General features: G+C 43.4%; 1 protein-coding gene across 3 annotated transcripts; it reads right to left on the reverse strand.

The window, feature by feature from the left end:
• Nucleotides 1–808: 808 nt before the first annotated feature.
• On the reverse strand, nt 809–16,633 carry dbnlb (drebrin-like b). 3 transcript variants are annotated; one of them, XM_021606013.2, is made up of 15 exons: nt 16,417–16,633; nt 15,475–15,530; nt 14,932–15,044; nt 14,760–14,834; nt 13,922–14,068; nt 10,932–11,009; nt 10,612–10,763; nt 10,447–10,501; nt 10,112–10,186; nt 4,340–4,454; nt 3,867–3,983; nt 2,536–2,649; nt 2,266–2,345; nt 1,968–2,052; nt 809–1,736 (listed from the first exon to the last, which is right to left on the reverse strand). In XM_021606013.2, the coding sequence occupies exons 1-15, from the start codon at nt 16,497–16,499 to the stop codon at nt 1,600–1,602; spliced, it is 1,482 nt and encodes a 493-aa protein (XP_021461688.2). In that variant the 5' UTR covers nt 16,500–16,633; the 3' UTR covers nt 809–1,599. The 3 variants fall into 3 exon arrangements, with proteins under 3 accessions (XP_021461688.2, XP_021461690.2, XP_021461692.2); XM_021606015.2 differs by lacking the exon at nt 3,867–3,983 and having other exon boundaries at nt 16,417–16,631; XM_021606017.2 differs by lacking the exons at nt 2,536–2,649; nt 3,867–3,983 and having other exon boundaries at nt 16,417–16,632.
• Nucleotides 16,634–24,039: the final 7,406 nt, after the last annotated feature.

A 24,039-nucleotide genomic window follows, 5' to 3' on the forward strand; every position in this document is an offset into this window, starting at 1 on the left:
CTATTTATGTTTCATCAGACCAGATGACAAAAAGTACAATCTTTGTCCCCATGTGCAGTTGCAAACCGTAGTCTGGCTTTTTTATGGCGGTTTTGGAGCAGTGGCGTCTCCCTTGCTGAGCGGCCTTTCAGGTTATGTCGATATAGGACTCATTTGACTGTGGATATAGATAAGTTTGTACCCGTTTCCTCCAGCATCTTCACAAGGTCCTTTGCTGTTGTTCTGGGATTGATTTGCACTTTTTGCACCAAAGTGCGTTCATCTCTAAGAGAAAGAACACGTCTCCTTCCTGAGCGGTATGACGGCTGCATGGTCCCATGGTGTTTATACTTGCATACTATTGTTTGTACAGATAAACGTGGTACCTTCAGGCGTTTGGAAATTGCTCCCAAGGATGAACCAGACTTGGAGGTCTACAAGTTTGAGTTCTTGGCTGATTTCTTTTGATTTTCCCATGATGTCAATCAAAGAGGCACAGAGTTTGAAGAAAGGTCTTGAAATACATCCACAGGTACACCTCCAATTGACTCAAATTATGTCAATTAGCCTATCAGAAGCTTCTAAAGCCATGACATAATTTTCTGGAATTTTCCAAGCTGTTTAAAGGCAGTCAACTTAGTGTATGACCCACTGGAATTGTGATACGGTGAATTATAAGTGAAATAATCTGTCTGTAAACAATTGTTGGAAAAATGACTTGTGTCATGCACAAAGTAGATGTCCTAACCGACTTGCCAAAAGGGTGTTTTAATGAGTCCAACCTAAGTGTATGTAAACTTATGGACTTCAGGTGTATTAAAAAAATAAAAATACAGTTATTTCACAAGAATATGATTGTCATTATTTACACCCCTATTTTCCCTCAAGTTCAGCCACCCAGAGAGCATAGCAAATATAGAACCTTTTGGTTTTCTAATATTCAATTCCACTGCAATACCAAACTACTGTTGGAAATTCACACAGGATTCCTTTCAAGCAAAATCATTTCTGACAAAGAAATACTCACATAAAATATTAGTCTGAGGAAAAGGCAAAAAAAGGCCAAAGATCATAGTTGGTACCATTATGTGAGCTATGAAATATTATCCTGAACCCAACAGGAGTGAATGCTACAAATAACAAAAATAGTATATCTGGAACAAAACTGGATTCACTTTTTAAGGAATGTGATCTACAAGTGCAATTAATGTTCGCAATGGAAACTTGAATTGAAAAATCTAAAAAGCCTGACAATTTACTGCATCACATTAAAAGGTGAGAGATTCAGTTTGGGGTTGGCCAGTATATGGGTTTTCATCAAAACCTAAACTATGCCATCTAACGGCTCACAACATCAACAACATAATTGAATTGCTTCCTTCAACAGGGATAGATTTGCGCGACCCCTGGTCCCATGGTTATTGTTCATATATTGGTCCATAATGTGGCAGATACAGTTCAGCAAACTATTCTAAAGGGTTCACTGTTGAGTTACTTCTGACCTGCTGAGTTCTGGACCAAGCACTTTTCCTACTGCCAAATTCTTCTGGGGGGGGGGGGGGGGGATCTTTTCTATTCTGCCTCCAATATGCTGATCTAGTGAGTGGGCGAGGTATGGACCTAAATAACCTCCACGTAATTGGCTGGGAACATTCCAAAATGCCCGTCTGGGCTGTAGCCCCGCCACCAGCCCTCGTCAATCATCTCGATGCCAGTGATGATGTCATCAGGATCGAAGGAGATCTCTGTGTCATCAGCTGTGGAATGAAAGCAATACCTCAGGTCACTATGCCCATTCAGATATACTTATGGTATTATTTGACGGTGTCTATTCCCTCACAGACTGCCAGTTTCCTACTAGCAGTTCCACCCATATCGATTCTCCGTATTGGGGCAAAACGTCACGGTTACACATTTGTCACATACAGAACCAGTTCAGTGGACCGAGTGTCAGCTGAAATTTTTGTGTAGGCTGTGATGATGCTTACCAGCCTGGTAGTCGTATAGAGCCCTGGCACAGACACCTCGGTCCGTCTTCTCCCCTGCAGGCACCTCAAATGTGTTCTCTTCCACCTGAGGGAACAACAAGGGGTGCTGTACCTCTGAGAATGCCCCTCAAGTGTTACGTTCAACTGCAAATATTACCCGTTACATCTTCTTTTGACATGAATGGCATTTGAATAATGAGAAGGTATTTTCAGATTACAAAACGTATGTTGTCGCCGTTTATAATTAAATCCTCACCCTTGCGGAATGATTCTCACATGTGCCATGACAAATATTCACCTGTGGGGGCTCCTCATAGAGATCATTTTGGGCTGGCTCTGTGGGATGGTTGTGCTGAGTGGGAGGAGCTGGTGCCTTCACTGAAAAGGGGAAAGGTCAATTGTATTTTTTTAAAGACCATCTCCCTCCACCAACAGGCGGCAGCAGCAGCAGGGATCCAGAACACTAAGTAACTTAGAAATGTGTCCAGAGAAATGGTCATGATGATTCACAGATGAGAGGAATGACTGTTCTGTGTTCAGACTGAGGTGCATTTGGAGTAGGGCCCACCTTCATCTTGCCACTGTTCCTCAGGGACTGCATCCTGAACAGGGGTTGCATCCTGCTCATCCAAGCACTCAGACTGGGATGACTCATCCACAACGAGCTCATCCACACTGGGTTCTTATTAAGATATACACACACATGATATAGGAGTACAGATACACACAGATGGCCACAAATGTACACATTTACTAAGGCATGCACTCAGAAATATTCAGAAACTGAATATATCAGCCAGGTCACCCGTGATACAAGTCAGAAGTCAACATTCATACATTGCTGAGGACGTCAGGAGATGACGTGGAAACCAGCCACTGTGGGTAACAGTGAGCACTGTTACCTTCAAGTAGGTTTCGGTTTTGCTAGGGTGCATCTGCCTCTGATTCCATTGGTTGCATGTTCGAATCCAGTGATAGAAAGTTGTTTAAGATTTTTGTTCTAAGCCTATTCTAAACCTTAACCATTCGGTGTTAATTTTTTATTTTATTTCACCTTTATTTAACCAGGTAGGCTAGTTGAGAACAAGTTCATTTACAATTGCAACCTGGCCAAGATAAAGCAAAGCAGTGCGACACAAACAACAACACAGAGTTACACATGGAATGAACAAGCGTACAGTTAATAACACAATGGGGAAAAAAAGAAAGTCTATATACAGTGTGTGCAAATGGCATGAGGTGGTAAGGCAATAAATAGTAGCGAAGTAATTACAATTTAGCAAATTAACACTGGAGTGATAGCTGTGCAGCAGATAACTGGAAGGAGAGGCGGCCAAAGGAGGTGTTGGCTTTGGGGATGACCAGTGAGATATACCTTTTGGCCCGTGCACTGCGCACAGGCCGCCACTGGAGTCGCTAGCGCGATGGGACAAGGACATCCCTGCCTGCCAAACCCTCCTCTAACCCGGATGACGCTGGGCCAATTGTGCGCCACCCCGTGGGTCTCCCGGTCACGGCCGGCTGGGACAGAGCCTGGACTTGAACCCAGAATCTCTAGTGGCACAGCTAGCAATACGATGCAGTGCCTTAGACCACTGTGCCACTCGGGAGGCCTTGGCTACAGTGATCTAATGTGGGCATGATGATGTACAGTGGTCTAGTCATGGGCATGAGCCTCAGGGTGACGTTAAATTGCAGTAACAAGAGAGCAAATGGAGTAGCATTAGGTCAATAATTTGGACTGATTGATTGAAAGGGAGCAGCATCAGGTAGAGATTGGACCGAAACATCTCTTGTATGTCACAGTCACCCATGTGTGAAGTATTTCTCTCTCTCTGTCTGTGTGTGTGTGAGATAGGGCAGGGTCAGTTTGTGTCAGTGGTATGAGTGAGCTCAGACCTGCAGCAGGGACAGGAGAGGCAGAGCCTGCAGAAAGTGGGGAGGCTTGGCGCAGGGGCGAGCGGGACGGCTCAGGCTCACATGGTTGCTTAGAGAGAAAAGGGCTTTGCAAACGCCCTGAGAAACACACACCAGAGCAGACAGACAGACATACACATTGGCCGGAGAGGTTACCCAGCAGAGTAGACAACACAAAGCAGATGTGGTCTAGAGACAAGATGTGATACGAGACAGTCTGTGTCTGACAATGAGTTAAAGCTGATGAAGGCAGAGTAATGCAATAAAAATCTCCTCCTGCATGTTTCAACATGGCCCAGACAATCCCCTGATCTCCCCCACACCTGACAGATAGCTAGCAGGTACATTTATGAAACACCCATGGCAGAAACATTTTACAGAATAATCTAAAATCCTCATTAGGAACTACACTTGGCATATTAATAGCAAACAGTTGTATTGAATTAGTAGCCTACCTGGCTGGGGGCTGGAAGTGGCGTGGGCAGCAGCAGGGGTGTCCATGCCCTTCTCTCTCTGCTTGAACATCTCTCTGGGGTTCATAGAGCGCTGAGAGATCAGATTGGCTGCCTCCTGAAACACACAGTGAGAGTCAGACATGCACACTGGCCACTGTAGAGCTATAGAAAGGAAAGGGAAAGGGGGATACCTAGTCAGCTGTACAACTGAATGCATTCAACTGAAATGTGTCTCCTGCATTTAACCCAACCCCAGGGTTAATTGCATCGCTCAGGGGCTCAGGGGATTTTTACCTTCTCAGCTCAGAACTCTTAGTAGTTTAACACCCCAGTGAAATTCACTGCTGATAAGCAAAATGGCATAATCTACAGCAGGGGTTAGCAAAACCTGGTCCGGAATTCAGGCAAAAATTAGTTCAGGTGGGCTTTCATGCTTCAGCAAACAAAGAATCGAGAGAAGTTCTTACCAAGAAAAACTTCCAAAATTCTAGGTAGAAATTAGTTGGAGCACAAGATTTATATATTTTAGCTCTCTTTAATCCATTGTACAGGACGCAAACAGGTGACTGACAGAGGTCAAGATGAAGTCATCAGAGTGGCCTGACCATTTATAGCCTGGTGGCCCATTGAGACACAACAATGTAAGAAAATTATAATTTAAACATAAGGTAAATGGCAAATTGTAGCACAGAAAAACTACAAATAATAAAGAGAAATAGTGTGTCTCCTTAATAAATAGACCATGTCAAAATATGCATTTACAGTGCCTTGCGAAAGTATTCGGCCCCCTTGAACTTTGCGACCTTTTGCCACATTTCAGGCTTCAAACATAAAGATATAAAACTTTATTTTTTTGTGAAGAATCAACAACAAGTGGGACACAATCATGAAGTGGAACGACATTTATTGGATATTTCAAACTTTTTTAACAAATCAAAAACTGAAAAATTGGGCGTGCAAAATTATTCAGCCCCTTTAAGTTAATACTTTGTAGCGCCACCTTTTGCTGCGATTACAGCTGTAAGTCGCTTGGGGTATGTCTCTATCAGTTTTGCACATCGAGAGACTGAATTTTTTTCCATTCCTCCTTGCAAAACAGCTCGAGCTCAGTGAGGTTGGATGGAGAGCATTTGTGAACAGCAGTTTTCAGTTCTTTCCACAGATTCTTGATTGGATTCAGGTCTGGACTTTGACTTGGCCATTCTAACACCTGGATATGTTTATTTTTGAACCATTCCATTGTAGATTTTGCTTTATGTTTTGGATCATTGTCTTGTTGGAAGACAAATCTCCGTCCCAGTCTCAGGTCTTTTGCAGACTCCATCAGGTTTTCTTCCAGAATGGTCCTGTATTTGGCTCCATCCATCTTCCCTGTCCCTGCTGAAGAAAAGCAGGCCCAAACCATGATGCTGCCACCACCATGTTTGACAGTGGGGATGGTGTGTTCAGCTGTGTTGCTTTTACGCCAAACATAACGTTTTGCATTGTTGCCAAAAAGTTCAATTTTGGTTTCATCTGACCAGAGCACCTTCTTCCACATGTTTGGTGTGTCTCCCAGGTGGCTTGTGGCAAACTTTAAATTACACTTTTTATGGATATCTTTAAGAAATGGCTTTCTTGCCTCTCTTCCATAAAGGCCAGATTTGTGCAATATACGACTGATTGTTGTCCAATGGACAGAGTCTCCCACCTCAGCTGTAGATCTCTGCAGTTCATCCAGAGTGATCATGGGCCTCTTGGCTGCATCTCTGATCAGTCTTCTCCTTGTATGAGCTGAAAGTTTAGAGGGACGGCCAGGTCTTGGTAGATTTGCAGTGGTCTGATTCTCCTTCTATTTCAATATTATCGCTTGCACAGTGGTCCTTGGGATGTTTAAAGCTTGGGAAATCTTTTTGTATCCAAATCCGGCTTTAAACTTCTTCACAACAGTATCTCGGACCTGCCTGGTGTGTTCCTTGTTCTTCATGATGCTCTCTGCGCTTTTAACGGACCTCTGAGACTATCACAGTGCAGGTGCATTTATACGGAGACTTGATTACACACAGGTGGATTGTATTTATCATCATTAGTCATTTAGGTCAACATTGGATCATTCAGAGATCCTCACTGAACTTCTGGAGAGAGTTTGCTGCACTGAAAGTAAAGGGGCTGAATAATTTTGCACGCCCAATTTTTCAGTTTTTGATTTGTTAAAAAAGTTTGAAATATCCAATAAATGTAGTTCCACTTCATGATTGTGTCCCACTTGTTGTTGATTCTTCACAAAAAAATACAGTTTTATATCTTTATGTTTGAAGCCTGAAATGTGGCAAAAGGTCGCAAAGTTCAAGGGGGCCGAATACTTTCGCAAGGCACTGTATATTTGTTTGTGAATCCGGAAACACAGCGACACCAAAAATCTAAGCAAGAACATTATAGAAACGAGGACAGTGAAAACTCATTGTTAAGCCCAGGGGTGTAAGACTCAGTACATGGAGGGCCGGCCTATTGTCAGCCTTGTGTTCTGCAATGCAGAGTTTTAATGCTCGTATAATTTGACCAATATAAGCAGCACCGCAGATGCATTTGAGCATGTATATAACATTTGTTGTGCTGTTCTCGGGTGGTAAAAAAACGTAAGTATTGGTCAGCCAATCATAAAACGTTTACCACCTGGGAACAGGTGGTAAATCCAAAGCTTCATCATTATTTTCTTACATTGTTGTGTCTCAATGGGCCACTAGGCTATAAATAGGAGCTAAGCGCAAAGGTTAGATCACTCTGAGGACGACGTCAGCTTGACCTTAAAACGTCAGTCACCTGTTCACATCCTGTACAATGGATTAGAGGGAGCTAAATGAAATCAAATCCTGCTTTTGTTGAGTGCTCCAACTCCTTTCTACCTCGAAGTAATCTGATTTGTGTGTGTGTGATATATACACACACACAAAAGTATGTGGACAACAGTTCAAATAAGTGGATTCGGCTATTTCAGCCACACCCGTTGCTGACAGGTATATAAAGCATAAGTGCCCGACCTCACTAACTCCCTGCAGCAATGTTCTAAAATCTAGTGGAAAGTCTTCCCAGAAGAGTGGAGGCTGTTATAGCAGCAAAGTGGTGGACCAACTCCATATTAATGCCCATGATTTTGGAATGAGATGTTCGACGAGCAGGTGTCCACACACTTCTGGTCATGCAGTGTCTGTGATCGTGTCTCAATTTAATCATGGTATGAAAATGTTATTTTCAAGTAAAAAAGCAGGAAGCACCAGGAAGCACTCGTTCTATAAAAAAGTGCTCAGATGAAGCAGATGCGAAACTACGGGACTATTTTGCTATCACAGACTGGAACATGTTCCGGGATTCTTCCGATGGCATTGAGGAGTACACCACATCAGTCACTGGCTTTATCAATAAGTGCATCGAAGATGTCGTCCCAACAGTGACTGTACGTACATACCCCAACCAGAAGCCATGGATTACAGGCAACATTGAGCTAAAGGGCAGAGCTGCCCCTTTCAAGGGGCAATGCCCTCCAACGAACATTCAAACAGGCAAAGCGTCAATACAGGGCTAAGATTGAATCATACTACACTGGCTCCAACGCTCGTCTTATGTGGCATGGCTTGCAAACAATTACAGAGTACAAAGGGAAGCACAGTTCCGACCTGCCCGGTGACACGAGCCTACCAGACGAGCTAAATCACTTCTATGCTCACTTCGAGGCAAGCAGCACTGAGGCATGCATGAGAGCATCAGCTGTTCCGGACGACTGTGTGATCACACTCTCCATAGCCGACGTGAGTAAGACCTTTAAACAGGTCAACATTCACAAGGATGGTGGGCCAGACAGATTACCAGGACGTGTGCTCCGGGCATGTGCTGACCAATTGGCAGGTGTCTTCACTGACATTTTCAACATGTCCCTGATTGAGCCTGTAATACCAACATGTTTCAAGCAGACCACCATAGTCCCTGTGCCCAAGAACACGAAGGCAACCTGCCTAAATGACTACAAACCCATAGCACTCATGTCTGTAGCCATGAAGTGTTTTGAAAGGCGGGTCATGGCTCACATTAACACCATTATCACAGAAATCCAAGACCCACTCCAATTTGCATACCGCCCAAACAGATCAACAGATGATGCAATCTCTATTGCACTCCACACTACCCTTTCCAACCTGGACAAAAGGAACACTTATGTGAGAATGCTATTCATTGACTACAGCTCAGCGTTCAACACCATAGTACCCTCAAAGCTCATCACTAAGCTAAGGATCCTGGGACTAAAAACCTCCCTCTGCAACTGTATCAACACATCTGCCACACTGATCCTCAACACTGGAGCTCCCCAGGTGTGTGCTCAGTCCCCTCCTGTACTCTCTGTTCACCCATGACCGTATGGCCAGGCACGACTCCAACACCATCATTAAGTTTGCTGACGACACAGCAGTGGTTGGCCTGATCACCAACAATGACGAGACAGCCTACAGGGAGGAGGTCAGAGATCTGGCCGGGTGATGCCAGGTGATCTGGCCGGGTGATCCCTATCCCTCAACGTAACCAAGACTAAGGAGATGATTGTGGACTACAGGAAAAGGAGGACTGAGCACGACCCCATTCTCATCGACAGGGCTGTAGTGGAGCAGATTGAGAGCTTCAAGTTCCTTGGTGTCCACATCAACAAACTAGAATGGTCCAAACACACCAAGATGATCGTGAAGAGGGCACAACAAAGTTTATTCCCCCTCAGGAAACTAAAAAGATTTGGCATGGGTCCTTAGATCCTCAAAAGGTTCTACAGCTGCAACATCGAGAGAATCCTGACTGGTTGCATCACTGCCTGGTACGGCAATTGCTCGGCCTCCGACCGCAAGGCACTACAGAGGGTAGTGTGTACGGCTCAGTACATCACTTGGGCTAAGCTGCCTGCCATCTAGGACCTCTACGCCAGGCGGTGTCAGAGGAAGGCCCTAAAAATTGTCAAAGAACTCAACCAACCCAGTCAAAGACTATTCTATCTACTACCGCATGGCAAGTGGTACCCAAGTGCCAAGTCTAAGACAAAAAGGCTTCAACAGTTTTTACCCTCAAGCCAAAATATTCCTGAACAGGTAATCAAATGGCTACCCGGACTATTTGCATTGTGTGCCCCTGCCCCCCAACCACTCTTTTACGCTGCTGCTACTCTCTTGATCATATATGCATAGTCACCGTAACCATATCTACATGTACATACTCCCTCAATCAGCCCGACTAACTGGTGCCTGTATGTAGCCTCACTACTGTTATAGCCTTGCAACTTATTTTTCACTGTCGTTTAATTTTTTTTATTTATCCATTGTTTACCTAATACCTTTTTTGCACTGTTGGTTAGAGCCTGTAAGTAAGCATTTCACTGTACACCCTTTGTATTTGGCGCACGTGACAAATAAACTTTGATTTGAAATACAATCTTGTTGGTCTTAGTTGTGATCAATGTGCAGTGTCCAAATTCTTATACAAATTATTTTCCATCCCCCAAATCATTCCCTCAAACAAAAATCAGCCCCCAGCTGAAACTAGTTGCTTACCCCTGATCTACAGTATGACAAAAACATGTACAATTTCTTTATTATGTCTAAAGAAAATGTAGAAGATACAAAGAATGTACAGACAGGAAAATTACTAAGTTAAACTGTGAAAACTTCTGATTCAAGCAAAGAACAGGTTTGATTGAGTCACTGAAAAGGGAAGCAGTTCTGAGTCAGTGTATAGGGAGAATTTGGACAATCACATTTAACTCACATTGGCTTTCTCCACAGATACACCACGCTTCATCCCTTTCTTCTGAGTTGCCTGGAAGTCCTTCTCCTGCTCCTCCTGATGGTGCATCACACATAATTGAACACTACCTCAGAGGCTACACCTAATGGTTCTGTTTAGTTTGTTCTTGTGCTAATCTTATGTCCTAAATTTGTGCTTTGACATTTAAAAACATAATTGAGGTGGGGTGCATGTTGCAGACTGACCTACTGCCTCCCACATGAGGATAAACTACCAGTTAAACATAACATAACTGATTTTAACTGATTCTCCTCAGACTGCAGGCCTGTCCTGCTGTAAGCCAGCAGAAAACTCACCCATTGTTGTTTCTCATCTTCTCTGCTCTCAGCTTCCTGCTGCTGCTGGTACTTCCTGTTAAACAAATGGTTGTTAAAAGAAGGAAGTAGACAATGCAAACCAGTCTGTCAATAATGTCAGCTAGATAACCAACAGCTAAGTGAACTAACCACAGTTTTACTCACTTCTGCTGGTCGATCATAGAGGCCCTTTCCTTGTCTCTCTTCTCTCTGAGAGTTGCCTCCTTGGCCTCTCGATCCTTCCTGTCTTTCTCCAGCTTCTGGCGCTCCTCGTCTGCCTTGCAGCGCTCCTCCTGTCGCCGCTTCTCCTCATCTTTCTGAGACAGACACACGGGCCATGAGCACAAGGTTAGGGTAATGTAAAATGTGTCATAACGGCCTTGCATGACACCAGAACACGCTGAGCTATGATCAAACAAATATAACCAGTCTGTAGAGGATCAGTGAGTCCCTGTAGTGGGAGAAAGGTGTTGAAGCTGGCTTACCTCTGCCTGCGCCCAGAAGTTGTCTTTATTGGTGCGTTTGATTTCAGACATAGCGTTGGTCTTCTGATAGACAGAGCCCTGTCATAACAAAATGTGTTAGAGAACAACAAAAATCTCCTATGCTCCAAACAAGTTGTCACTCCTGGACACCAACCCCTACCCAGATCCAATACTGACGCAGCATGTTGGGGAATTAACAGGCTTTAAACAACCTGCCTCGTCTGAGCAGTTGCCATACCAAGCAGTGTTACAACCCGTCAGGATGCTCTTGATGGTGCAGCTGTAGAACCTTTTGAGGATCTGATGACCTGCGCCAAATCTGTTCAGTCTCCTGAGGGGGAATAAGTTTTGACATGCCCTCTTCACGACTGTCTTGGTGTACTTGGATCATGTTAGTTTGTTGGCGATGTGGACGCCAAGGAACTTGAAGCTCTGAACCTGCTCCACTACAACCCTGTCGATGAGAATGGAGGCGTGCTCAGACCTCCTATTCCTGTAGTCCACAATCATCTCCTTTGTCTTGATCACGTTGAGGGAGAGGTTGTTGTCCTTGCACAACATGGTCAGGTCTCTGACCTCCTCCCTGTAGGCAGTCTTATCATTGTCGGTGATCAGGCCTACCACGGTAGTGTCATCAGCAAACTTAATGACGGTGTTGGAGTCGGGCCTGGCTGTGCAGTCATGAGTGAACAGGGAGTACAGGAGGGGGCTGAGCACGCACCCCTGAGGGGCCCCAGTGTTGAGGATCAGCATGGTGGTTGTGCTGTTACCTACCCTTACCACCTGGGGGCAGCCTGTCAGAAAGTCCAGGAACCAGTTGCAGACGGAGGTGTTTAGACCCAGGGTCCTTAGTGATGCGCTTTGAGGGCACTATGGTGTTGAACGCTGAGTTGTAGTCAGTGAATAGCATTCTCAAATACAGTTGAAGTCGGAAGTTTACATACACCTTAGCCAAATACATTTAAACTCCGTTTCTCACAATTCCTGACATTTAAAGCTAGTAAAAGTTCCCTGTCTTAGGTCAGTCAAGATCACCACTTTATTTTAAGAATGTGAAATGTCAGAATAGTAGAATTAATTATTTATTTCTTTCATCACATTCCCAGTGGGTCAGAAGTTTACATACACTCAATTTGTATTTGGTAGCATAGCCTTAAATTGTTTAACTTGGGTCAAACATTTTGGGTAGCCTTCCAACAGCTTCCCACAATAAGTTGGGTGAATTTTGGCCCATTCCTCCTGACAGAGCTGGTGTAACTGAGTCAGGTTTTTAGGCCTCCTTGCTCACACACGTTTTTTTCAGTTGTGCCAATACATTTTCTATAGGATTGAGGTCAGGGCTTTGTGAAGGCCACTCCAATACTTTGTTGTCCTTAAGCCATTTTGCCACAACTTTGAAAGTATGCTTAGGGTAATTGTCCATTTGGAAGACCCATTTACGACCAAGCTTTAACTTCTTTAACTTCTCTAGGGTAGGGGGCAGCATTTGGAATTTTGGATGAAAAGCATGCCCAAATTAAACTGCCTTCTACTCAGGCCCAGAAGATAGGATATGCATATAATTAGTAGATTTGGATAGAAAACTCTAAAGTTTCCAAAACTGTTAAAATAATGCCTGTGAGTATAACAGTACTGATTTGTCAGGCGAAAACCTGAGAAAAATCAATTCGGGAAGTAGGACTTTGTGGTTGTTGTAGTTTTCTATTCAATGCCATTACAGTATCCATTGACTTAGGACACAAATTGCAGTTCCTATGCCTTCCACTAGATGTCAACAGTCTTTAGAAATTGTTTCAGGCTTGTATTCTGAAAAATGAGGGAGTAAGAGCAGTCTGAATGAGTGGACCCTGCCGTGTCACAGAGCTTTTTCAAGCGCGCGACCAGAGAGAGTGCCTTTCTTGTTTACCTTTTATATTGACGACGTTATTGCCTGTTTGATGGTTCGGAGGAGGGCATAGCGGGTTTTCTTATAAGCGTCCAGGTTAAAGTCTCACTCCTTGAAAGCATCAGCCCTACCCTTTAGCTCAGTGCCAATGTTGCCTGTAATTCATGGCTTCTGGTTGGGGTATGTACGTACAATCACTGTGGGGACGACGTCCTCGATGCACTTATTGATAAAGCCAGTGACTGATGTGGTGTACTCCAATGCCATCGGAAGAATCCCGGAACATATTCCAGTCTGTGCTAGCAAAACAGTCCTGTAGTTTAGCATCTGCTTCATCTGACCACTTTTTAAAAATGTTTATAGACCGAGTCACTGGTGCTTCCTGATGACATTTTTGCTTGTAAGTAGGAATCAGGAGGATAGAATTATGGTCAGATTTGCCAAATAGAGGGCGAGGGAGAGCTTTGTACACGTCTCTGTGTGTGGAGTAAAGGTGGTCTAGAATTTTTTTCCCTCTGGGTTGCACATTTAACACGCTGATAGAAATTAGGTAAAACTGATTTAAGTTTCCCTGCATTGAAGTCCCCGGCCACTAGGAGCATCGCCTCTGGATGAGCGTTTTCTTGTTTGCTTATGGCGGTATACCGCTCATTGAGCACGGTTTTAGTGCCAGCATCGGTCTGTGGTGGTATGTAGACAGCTACGAAAAATACAGATGAAAACTCTAGGTAGATAGTGTGGTCTACAGCTTATCATGAGATACTCTACCTCAGGCGAGCAAAACCTAGAGACTTCCTTAGATATCGTGCACCAGCTGTTGTTTACATATACACATAGGCCCCCGCCACGTGTCTTACCAGAGGCTGTTCATCCGCAGACTTGTGCAGTAAATCTAACCAAAACGTCCACAGGCAGAGAAGTTATTACCGAAAACAAATTAGCTATATGAGAGCATATCATTCGACCACAACACAACTTGCCTCACTGTACAAGTTTCCAACATAATGTATGCACAGATCCTGATAAAATGAGGAAACAAGCTCATAATGCACAACTAAAATGTTTTAATCTCTAAAAAGAATAAGATGCTGTATTTGGTACATACCACAGGTCCCTGGGGACCAGCGTCTCGGAACTTGTTGGACTCTTTGTGGAAGCTATAGTTGGCCCCCGAGGCCTTGCCCACCTTTTGCATAATAGCCTCAGGTTCCACATCCTCCTCTGCACGGGCATTTATTGTAACATGGGCGCCCTGGAATTACAGCAGACATTTTAGCTACAAATAACACGCATTACAAATTCCAGATAAGGCCATGAAAGGGCTGTCCGTATGAGGGATATTTGATATCTGACAGCCACCACCCATAGATTTTGTTGACATGCAGTTAGCACGGTGACTTTCATGATAACAACCGATAACTGGGACTACTTCAAGCGCCTATTTAGAAACCACAACTTCACCCAAAGCAGCCTCCAACTGCTGCTGCTGCTTAACTCAAACTAGGGCTGTCAAACGATTAAAATAATTGAGTTAAAGGCATTAATCGCGATTAATCAAAATGTCTGGATTTGCTCAATTTCGGCCATAGCGATTTGGGCCTTTATCCATTTAAAAAAACAGTGCATACTACGCTTTAATTGTCAGAGACGGAAACACAAAATGATCTACATCAGAATGTTTTAATAGCTTAACGCAGTCAAAAAATGTGCCAATAAACATGTCACGCATTAACTTTGACTGACCTATCTTAAACACCAACATGCTATTACAGGCACTTACAGAGGTGTCTATTCCTTTCCTGCAATAGCTATACATTTCATATCCTGTTGAGGCCAGTGTTACAAGTGTACACACAAAAAGTTGCATCCAATGGATTTTCTTCCTTAGCTAAACACAAGTTGTCTGTGTGGAGAAAATGTCTATAACATGCCAAATGAAATACCTTGAGAAAATTTGCCATGGAGCTGACATGATTGGCACATAGTCCTTTCCGGGCATCTTTCACACCTTCTCCAGTCTGAAACACAAATAGTCATGAGCATCATTCAATTTAAATTTCAAAATACAGAGGAGTGCCACCTTCAGAAGAAAAGGGAGCGTAGCACAGCACTCACCCAGTTGATGAGGACATATTTGCACAGGCCAGAGTTTGGGTCCTGGACACGACAGAACGCGTACATAATTTTCCCGCTGCTAAGTTCCTCCACCAGTTCCTCCAGTCCACCATCTGAAACAGTATCATAATGTTGTCACATTGTAGAATGTATGTTCTATGCAAAGTAACGTACATTACTGTGTAAAGCTTACATTTTGTATTCAATATGGCTACATGGCAGACAATAATGCCCGTAGGCACTTTCAACATGTTCCGTTTTGACAGGGTATGTGCTGTAAGATTCTTCCTGCATTATACATGCTTTGGTTGCTACCTATCTTTTCACATATAAAAGTTGTTCTTATTGAAACAATAAAAGACTGCAAACTACTTACTACCTTTGCTTTCATCTTTTAAATTGCCTTACTGTGCTTTGAGAGCAATTCAGTGGCACACCATAAGTTAAGGTGATGATGATCTTAAGACAACATTGCAGACTCGATTCCAAACGGAAAACATTTAAATGTTGGAGCCTTTCTAAGTTCCTGTGTACCACACTCACCTCCCTTCTCTGCCAATCGGATATCATTAGTGTTCCCCTCGTAGGTGTACAATGCCCTGCAGAGAAGAATGCCAGGTTACAGGATCACACTAGCATTGCAAATAGTAGATTGTTGTTTACACTGCTTATTAGGCTACCATACTGTCAACATCATTGTTCACATCCATGTAACACTTAGCCACTGCTTAAAAAGTTATTGCAGAATAGCATCCTGGTTAGGTGATGTGCCCTGATCAAACAAAAACATGACACTGGGTTGAACTGCATAACTTTGGAGCAGACCATTAACGTGAGCAACTGAGATCCTGTAATAGTGAACTATGTAATTATATGGTAAAAAAAAACACTTCTGAGAGTCTGGTCCCCATTCAGCAATAGGAAGTGTGCTAAGAATTAAACCCTCTGGGTTTGATAAACCTCTTGAGAGGTAAACCAGGTTAATTCATTAATTCAGGTCATCTTGATCTTTAAACACTTCCACCAACAGGTTTCATTTGAACCTCACATGACGAGTGAAATAATTTGCTCCAAGTACTTTTCTTTAGCTAAAATTAGCATTGCAATAACCTAAGAAATACAAGAAACAAAATAAAAACCACAACCCGCTAACGTAGCTACTAATGTTATCTAGCATCATCCTTACTTAGCTAACTAGCAAGCTAAAACGCTAAGGAAATTGGCAAACATGACATGGTCATCCGATTTGTATAATTGGCTACTGTACGAACATGGCAATAATATTTTTACTGTTTCGTTGATACAAAATACGTTATTGCACAACAAGCAAGCCAGCTAACTAACTTACATGATAGGCAAGAGAAATTAAATGCTAGGAGCTAACGTAGCTAGCTAACTAAAAATAGCGGATGCACCATTTTATGGCGATGCAATTAGATCGCTAGATAACCTTAGCGAGCTTTCCTGCGATGCTACCCTCCTTACCAATTGGTGTTGGATTTCTCATCTACCACCTCCTTGTAGGCATTTGTCAGGGCAATGCCATTTTTGCTTAGGTTCACTGCCATCGTTCAGTCACTGAAACAGTTGTGTATTGCCGTGATAAGCCCGTCCTACTCACGGAGGAGAGGCGGTAAAACCGAATCGAATTGACTTCTGATTGAGATCTCAGCACACCGGAAGCTCGCCTTCCAGCAACACAAACGATGACGTCACTCGTACGGTAATGAAGAAAGCTTCCAAATAAAAGCCCACATTTCAAAACATTGCAATGTAGATAACTCACTCAAATATATTAAAATAAAAATGTAATAAAAAATATGGTTTAAAAAAAAACATTTTTCTACCCCCAGTAATGAATTAATGCAATGTTAACACTGATACGTTGAGAATATTTGGCTGTAGAGAGAAAACGATTATTCCTGGTTCAGCTAAAGTGAGGTCGGAAATACTCAGTAGGGTCTCTACTAACCAAATATGTGTGGTTTTGGAGGCGGACTGTGTCCTACATACGCAGCAGCACTTCCTCAGCCCACTCTATAGCGCCCAATGCAATATACTGTAATAGACTGTACATGGGATACATATTGGCTTGTAGAGAGCAAACTGTTCTACCTGTCTCAGCTAAAGTGGGGTGGGAAATACTCAGTAGGGTCTCTACTTACCAAATATGTGTAGTTTTGGAGGGGGACTGTGTTATAGACATATGCATTTAGTCCTATACATTATAGTCATTCCAAAACAATACATTAATGTACTGTTGTGTTTAATATCAGTTGTAAAGACAAAACACTAATATTTTTTTGCTTACCCTGTTTGCTTCCAGTGTGAAATGAAATGTACACAAAGACAGACACAATGATGGACTGGCAATTCAAAAAAATGCATCAGGTCAATCGCTTAGCCTGACAAAAAGTCATTTTTAGGCAGTAATCTAGTAAAATCATGTTGCTATTGGTTTATACAGTGCATTTGGAAAGTATTCAGATCCCTGTACTTTTTCTACATTTTGGTACGTTACAGCCTTATTCTAAAATGTATTAAATTGTCCCCCCGTCATCAAACTTAACACAATACTCCATAATGACAAAGCAAAAACTGGTTTAGAAATGTTAGCAAATTTATACAAAATAAAAACAGAAAAATTATTCAGATCCTTTACTTAGTACTTAGAGTACTAAGTTAGTACTTAGAAGCCTCGAGTCTTCTTGGGTATGACACTACAAGCTTCGCACACCTGTATTTGAGGAGTTTCTCCCATTCTTCTCTGCAGATCCTCTCAAGCTCTGTCAGGTTGGATAGGAAGTGTTGCTGCACAGCTATTTCAGGTCTCTCCAGAGATGTTCGATCGGGTTCAAGTCTCGGCTCTGACTGGGCCACTCAAGGACATTCAGAGACTGGTCCCAAAGCAACTCCTGTTCACCCTGGAAGGTGAACCTTAGCCGCAGTCTGAGGTCTTGTGCGCTCTGGAGCAGGTTTTCATCAAGGATCTCTCTGTACTTTTCTCCGTTCATCTTTCCCACAATCCTGACAGGTCTGCCAGTCCCTGCCACTGAAAAACATCCCCACAGCATGATGCTGCCACCACCATGCTTCACTGTAGGGATGCTGCCAGGTTTCCTCCAGATGTGACGCTTGGCATTCAGGTCATCAGACCGGAGACAATCTGAAACCTTTTGTCCAAAAATTATACAGAAAAGCTAATTCATGCTTGTATCACTTCTAGATTAGACTACTGCAATGCTGTGCTCTCTGGCTAGCCGGATAAAGCACTAAATAAACTTCAGTTAGTGCTAAACATAGCTGTATTTCAAGGTTTTACTGCTAAACTACAAAGCATTACATGGGCTTTTCCCTACCTATCGCTCCGATTTGGTCCTGCCGTGCATACCTACACGTACGCTACGGTAACAAGACGCAGGCCTCCTTATTGTCCTTTGAATTTCTAAGCAAACAGCTGGAGTCAGGGGTTTAGAGCTCAATTTTTATGGAATGGTCTGCCTATCCATGTGAGAGACGCAGACTCGGTCTCAACCTTTAAGTCTTTATTGAAGACTCATCTCTTCAGTAGATCCTATGATTGAGTGTAGTCTGGCCCAGGGGTGCGAAGGTGAACAGCAAGGCGCTGGAGCGACAACTCGCCCTGGCTGTCTCTGCCTGGCCAGCTCCTCTCCACTGTGAATCTCTGCCTCTGACCCAATAATGGGGGCTGAGTCACTGGCTTACTAGTGCTCTTCCATGCCATCCCTAAGAGAGATTCATCAATTCAGTAGGTTGAGTCACAGACGTGATCTTCCTGTCTGGTTTTGCGGTCCCTCTGGCTTGTGCTGTGGAGGAGATCATTGTGGGCTTACCCAGCCTTGTCTCAGGGTAGTAAGTTGGTGGTCTGTTGATATCACTCTAGTTGTGTGGGGGCTGTGCTTTGGCAAAGTGGGTGGGGTTACATCCTGCCTGGTTGGCCCTGTCCAGGGGTATCGTCAGAAGGGGCCACAGTGTCCCCCGACCCCCCATCTCAGCCTCCAGTATCTATGCTGCAATAGTCTATGTGCTGCAGTCAGTCTGTTATATCTGGTGTCCTGTGTGAATTTAAGTATGCTCCCTCTAATTCTCTCTCTCTCTCATCCTCCTCCTCCTCCCTCCCCTCCCAGAGGATCTGAACCCTGGGACAATGCCTCAGGACTACCTGGTCTGATGAATCCTGGCTGTCCCCAGTCCACCTGGTAGTGCTGCTGCTCCATTTTCAACTGTTCTGCCTGCGGCTATGGAACCCTGATCTGTTCACCGGACGTGCTACCAGGTCCCTGACCTGCTGTTTTCAACTCCCTCTCTCTCCATACTGCACCTGCTGTCTCGACCTCTGAATGCTTGGCTATGAAAAGCTAACTGACATTTACTCCTGAGGTACTTACCTGTTGCACAATCTACAACCCTGCTGGTCATCTTTGAACGTTTGATCATTTTTAAGAACAATCGAGCCTTAATGGCCACATACTCTTAAAATCTCCACCTGGCACAGCCAGAAGAGGACTGGCCACCCCTCAGAGCCTGGTTCCTCTCTAGGTTTCTTCCTAGGTTCCTGCCTTTCTAGGGAGTTTTTCCTAGCCACTGTGCTTCTACATCTGCATTGCTTGCTGTTTGGGGTTTTAGGCTGGGTTTCTGTGTAGCACTTTGTGACATCTACTGATGTAAAAAGGGCTTTATAAATACATTTGATTGATTGATTCTTGTTTCTCATGGTCTGAGAGTCCTTATGGTGCCTTTTGGCAAACTCCAAGCAGGCTGTCATGTGCCTTTAACTGAGTAGTGGCTTCCGTCTGGCCACTCTACCATAAAGGCCTGGTCGGTGGAGTGCTGCAGAGATGGGAAAAACTTCTGAGCTCTGCCTGAGTGATCATCGGGTTCTTGGTCACCCCCTACCAAGGTCCTTCTCCCCCGATTTCTCAGTTTGGCCGGGCAGCCAGCTCTAGGAAGTGGTCTTAGTGGTTCCAAACTTCTTCCATTTAAGAATGATGTGTGTTCTTGGGGTCCTTCAATGCTGCAGAAATGTTTTGGTGCCCTTTCCCAGATCTGTGCTTCGACACAATCCTGTCTTGGAGCTCTATGGACAATTCCATCGACATAATGACTTGGTTTTTGCTCTGACATGCACTGTCAACTGTGGGACCTTCTATAGACAGGTGTGTGCCTTTCCAAATAATGTCCAATCAATTGAATTTACCACAGGTGGACTTCAATCAAGTTGCAGCAACATCTCAAAGATAATCAATGGAAACTTTGAGTCTCATAGCGAAGGGTCTGAATACTTATTTACATAAGGTATTTCTGTAATTCCAATAATGTATTAAAACAACTGTTTTGCTTTGTCATTATGGGGGTATTGTGTGTAGATTGTGTGTAGATTGATGAGAACTGTTATTTAATAAATTGTCTAACACATACCAGAAAGCTGAGAGTAGGAGAAGGGAATTGGTCACTGAGGTCTGGTGGTGGAGGGACTGGAGGGGGCAAGCAGCAGGGTAGGGTCAGGCAGTGGTTAGATTCTACAAGCCAATATGTAAATATGTATCCCATGTTCAGTCTATTACAGTGTTTTGCATTGGGCGCTATAGAGGGGAGTGAAGTGTTGCTGGGTATGTACAACAGTCACAGTAGAGACCCTACTGAGTATTTCCCACCCCACTTTAGCTGAGACAGGTAGAAAAGTTCTCTACAAGCCCATAAGTATCCCATATACCATGTATTGCATTTGATTGAAAGGAGTGGGTGGAGTACTCTCTATTAAACCCATTGCCCAGCACAAGAGACCTATTTATGTTTTGAAGACTTAAAAGTGTATTTCTTTAAATATAGCGTACACAATAGCTTTCAACACACCAGTCTTTGTGTAAAGTTAAAAATAAATGCTGTATAAATAATACAATATTAAAATGTCAAACTTTCCATATTTTTTTAAAAATATGATTGCAATGCTGTGAAAAAAAAGTTGTACTGCAACAGAGCGCAAAAAAAAGTATTTTCCCAAAGTTTAGCATGTAGAGGGACTCTATTATTTTTTATCTGCGATCGAGCAGCCAGCATAAGATCCTGCTGCTGAGAGAACGGTAATCGATTTGCCACATCATGAAGAGAACATTCCAATCCTCCACTCTTCCCATTAGGGATGAAGACAAAATACAATGACTATGCGCCCTCTTCTGGAGGATTGAAGTAAATGTGGCCATAGGGACCAAGACAGACTGGACATCTTCTTCGTGTAGACGCTATGTTGCGTATTGCTGCCTTTCAGTTTGGAAAGTGCATTACATATTTGTTCACAAAAAAAAAGGCAAAAGGGAAATGGGGAAAAAAGGATACTGCACCTCCATCTACAATGTAGAAAACATTAGCAACACCTTCCTCATATTGTGTTGCACACCTTTTTGTCCTCAGAACAGCCTCAATTCATCAGGCATGGACTACAAAGTGTCGAAAGCGTTCCACAGGGATGCTGGCCCATGGAGACTTCAATGCTTCCCACAGTCATGTCAAGTTGGGTGGTGGACCATTCTTGATACACACGGGAAACTGTTGAGTGAAAAAAACAGCAGCATTGCAGTTCTTGACACACTCAAACCGGTGCGCCTGGCACCTACTACCATACCCCGTTCAAAGGCACTTACATATTTTATCTTGCCCATTCATCGTCTGAATGGCACACATACACAATCCATGTCGCAATTGTTTTAAGGCTAAAAAAATAATTCTTTAACCTGTCTCCTCCCCTCCAACTACACTGATTGAAGTGGATTTAACAGGTGACATCAATAAGGGATCATAGCTTTCACCTGGATTTACCTGGTCAGTTGATGTCATGGAAAGAGCAGGTTCTCCTAATGTTTTGTACACTCAGTGTATATTCCACTATCCCCAATACATCCCACCATACCTTCCCACTACTTTGGCCCCAACAGAACCTACTCCAGGCCATCAGCCTAGTAGGCTGAAACCCCTTCGCTCAAAACCAAACCACCTGTAGTTCTTCTGCACTAAAATCTCTGATACCCAAAAACATATCTGCTGCTGCAACCAATTCAATCTTCTGGGATTTCCTTTCCATCTGTGCTGTACAATTAATAACCATAGCAATAAACGGCAACAAGCCAATCTTACACAAACTGTTCAGGTCACTCTGTACTTGCCTACTTCTCACAGGGATCTTCTCAGGCTCCCTCACCCTTTGCCCACCATCCTATACTTTCCTTACTGCCTCAGCATGACACTTTCTGCACTGCCCTCATCCTGGAAATGTAAATCTGTCTTACTTGCACAGGACATTTCTGATCTCTAGCAACATGGTCACTCCCACAATTGAAACGCTCCACCTTTTCCAACAAAACACTTCTCACACTTCGCAATCTCCCTCCTATGTACTGCTGCAACATAACTATGAACTCGGCACATGAAACACCATGGTGGGTTTGGAACAAAAGTTCTCACGGGATAACTTAAATACAGTGGAGGCTGCTGAGGGGAGGATGGCTCATAAGGTCTGGAATGGAGTCAATGGAATGGTATCAAACACGTCAAAGATGAGGTTTCCATGTGTTTGATACCATTCCATTGACTCCATTCCAGACATTATTATGAGCCGTCCTCCCAGCAGCCTCCAATGTTATATACCCTACCATGACTTTATCCAGCAAGCACATCAAAACACTGCAACAAAACTTAAAAGAACACAGGTTCTCCTCAGTCTCGCGCTCACCACCGCACCGGGTCAGCGTCGCACCAAAGGCAGGGATCCCCAACTTCAATTGATTCACCTTAACACTCAACCCCACCCTTCATCACTCCTTTCAGTGCTCTGCTCCGGAAAACAAAGCATAACACCACTTTCATCCCGAGTCTCGAAACATGCAGCGTCCTCTCCCACTGAGCAGCAGTTACGCAAAAACTCTACATAAGTCCATCTCTGGATACTTTGACTGAATTGACAGAACCCAACTCCTTCTTTACCCAGCCTGATACAACTAACAGATCGGCCATGAATCTTACTCCCACTGGGTCAGAGTCCTCTGACATTTTCCTGATCATTGGGGTGAGGTTCTCACCTGATAACACAGGTTATTTCTCCTCACTTTTGTCAGGATCAATTTCAAGATCACTATCCATCGACTGCTCAGAGCATTCAGTTATATCCTGCACTTGTCTCAGCAAGGAGAAAGTACTTAGCTTGTCTATCAGTTGGTTTGGGTTCGGACCTCGTGCCGTTTTACCTGTCTTGCCTTTCTCGCCATCCTTCTCACTCGTTCCTACAACATGAATTCTATCTCTGAGTGGGACTTCTGGAAACTCAGTATCGCCCGCTGCTGCCATGCCACAGGTCAGCTAGCTCAATTAACTTAATGCCATGGCATTGTTGAATACTTGTTTCTGATTGGCTTGAATGGCATGCTAGAGTGCATTCTTTCCCAATAATGCATGGTATATTTGCGCGGTAGAATTAAATGGTTTTGAAAGAAAGTCATATTGAAAAGATTCACATTGTTGAATTTGATTTGCATAATGGCAAGAAAGGACTGATGGTTTGGTTAGCTAAATTAACAACTACTGTAGGTATCTAGTAAACTTGCTAACTAATTCAGTGGATGTTTAACACATTTCTAGTGGCAAATGTGTTAAATTATAGGCATCGTAAAAAAGGCATAATCAACTCTATGCATTCTCTGGAAAATGCAACTCCATGGAAGGTCAGTTCTACATCATTCATTGTTTTCCATAGAACACAAAGCACATTTGTCTTCATACTGTTTGTGTTTCGTGAAATCCACTGACTTGTCTCTGAAATAATTGACAATTCAACATGGCCTTCAGCTGGTTGTCTCTTTGGCCATACTCTTTCTTAACCGTCTTGTCTGCACAGTATAGGCAACCATGGAGTAGAAACCTGAACTTCTTAATCTCTGATATTTCATTATTTGTTACAAAGTTGATAAAACCCTGACAACAGCCCGTCAGACCAGACATGGATAAAAAAATATACACTGAAAACTACACAGATGAGGTAATGTATATTTTACAATAGTTTTAGATGAGTCAAGAAATGAGTAATGGAATTAATTGCAGAAA

The sequence above is a fragment of the Oncorhynchus mykiss genome, chromosome 6, assembly GCF_013265735.2.
Source record: "Oncorhynchus mykiss isolate Arlee chromosome 6, USDA_OmykA_1.1, whole genome shotgun sequence".
Lineage (NCBI taxonomy): Eukaryota > Metazoa > Chordata > Actinopteri > Salmoniformes > Salmonidae > Oncorhynchus > Oncorhynchus mykiss.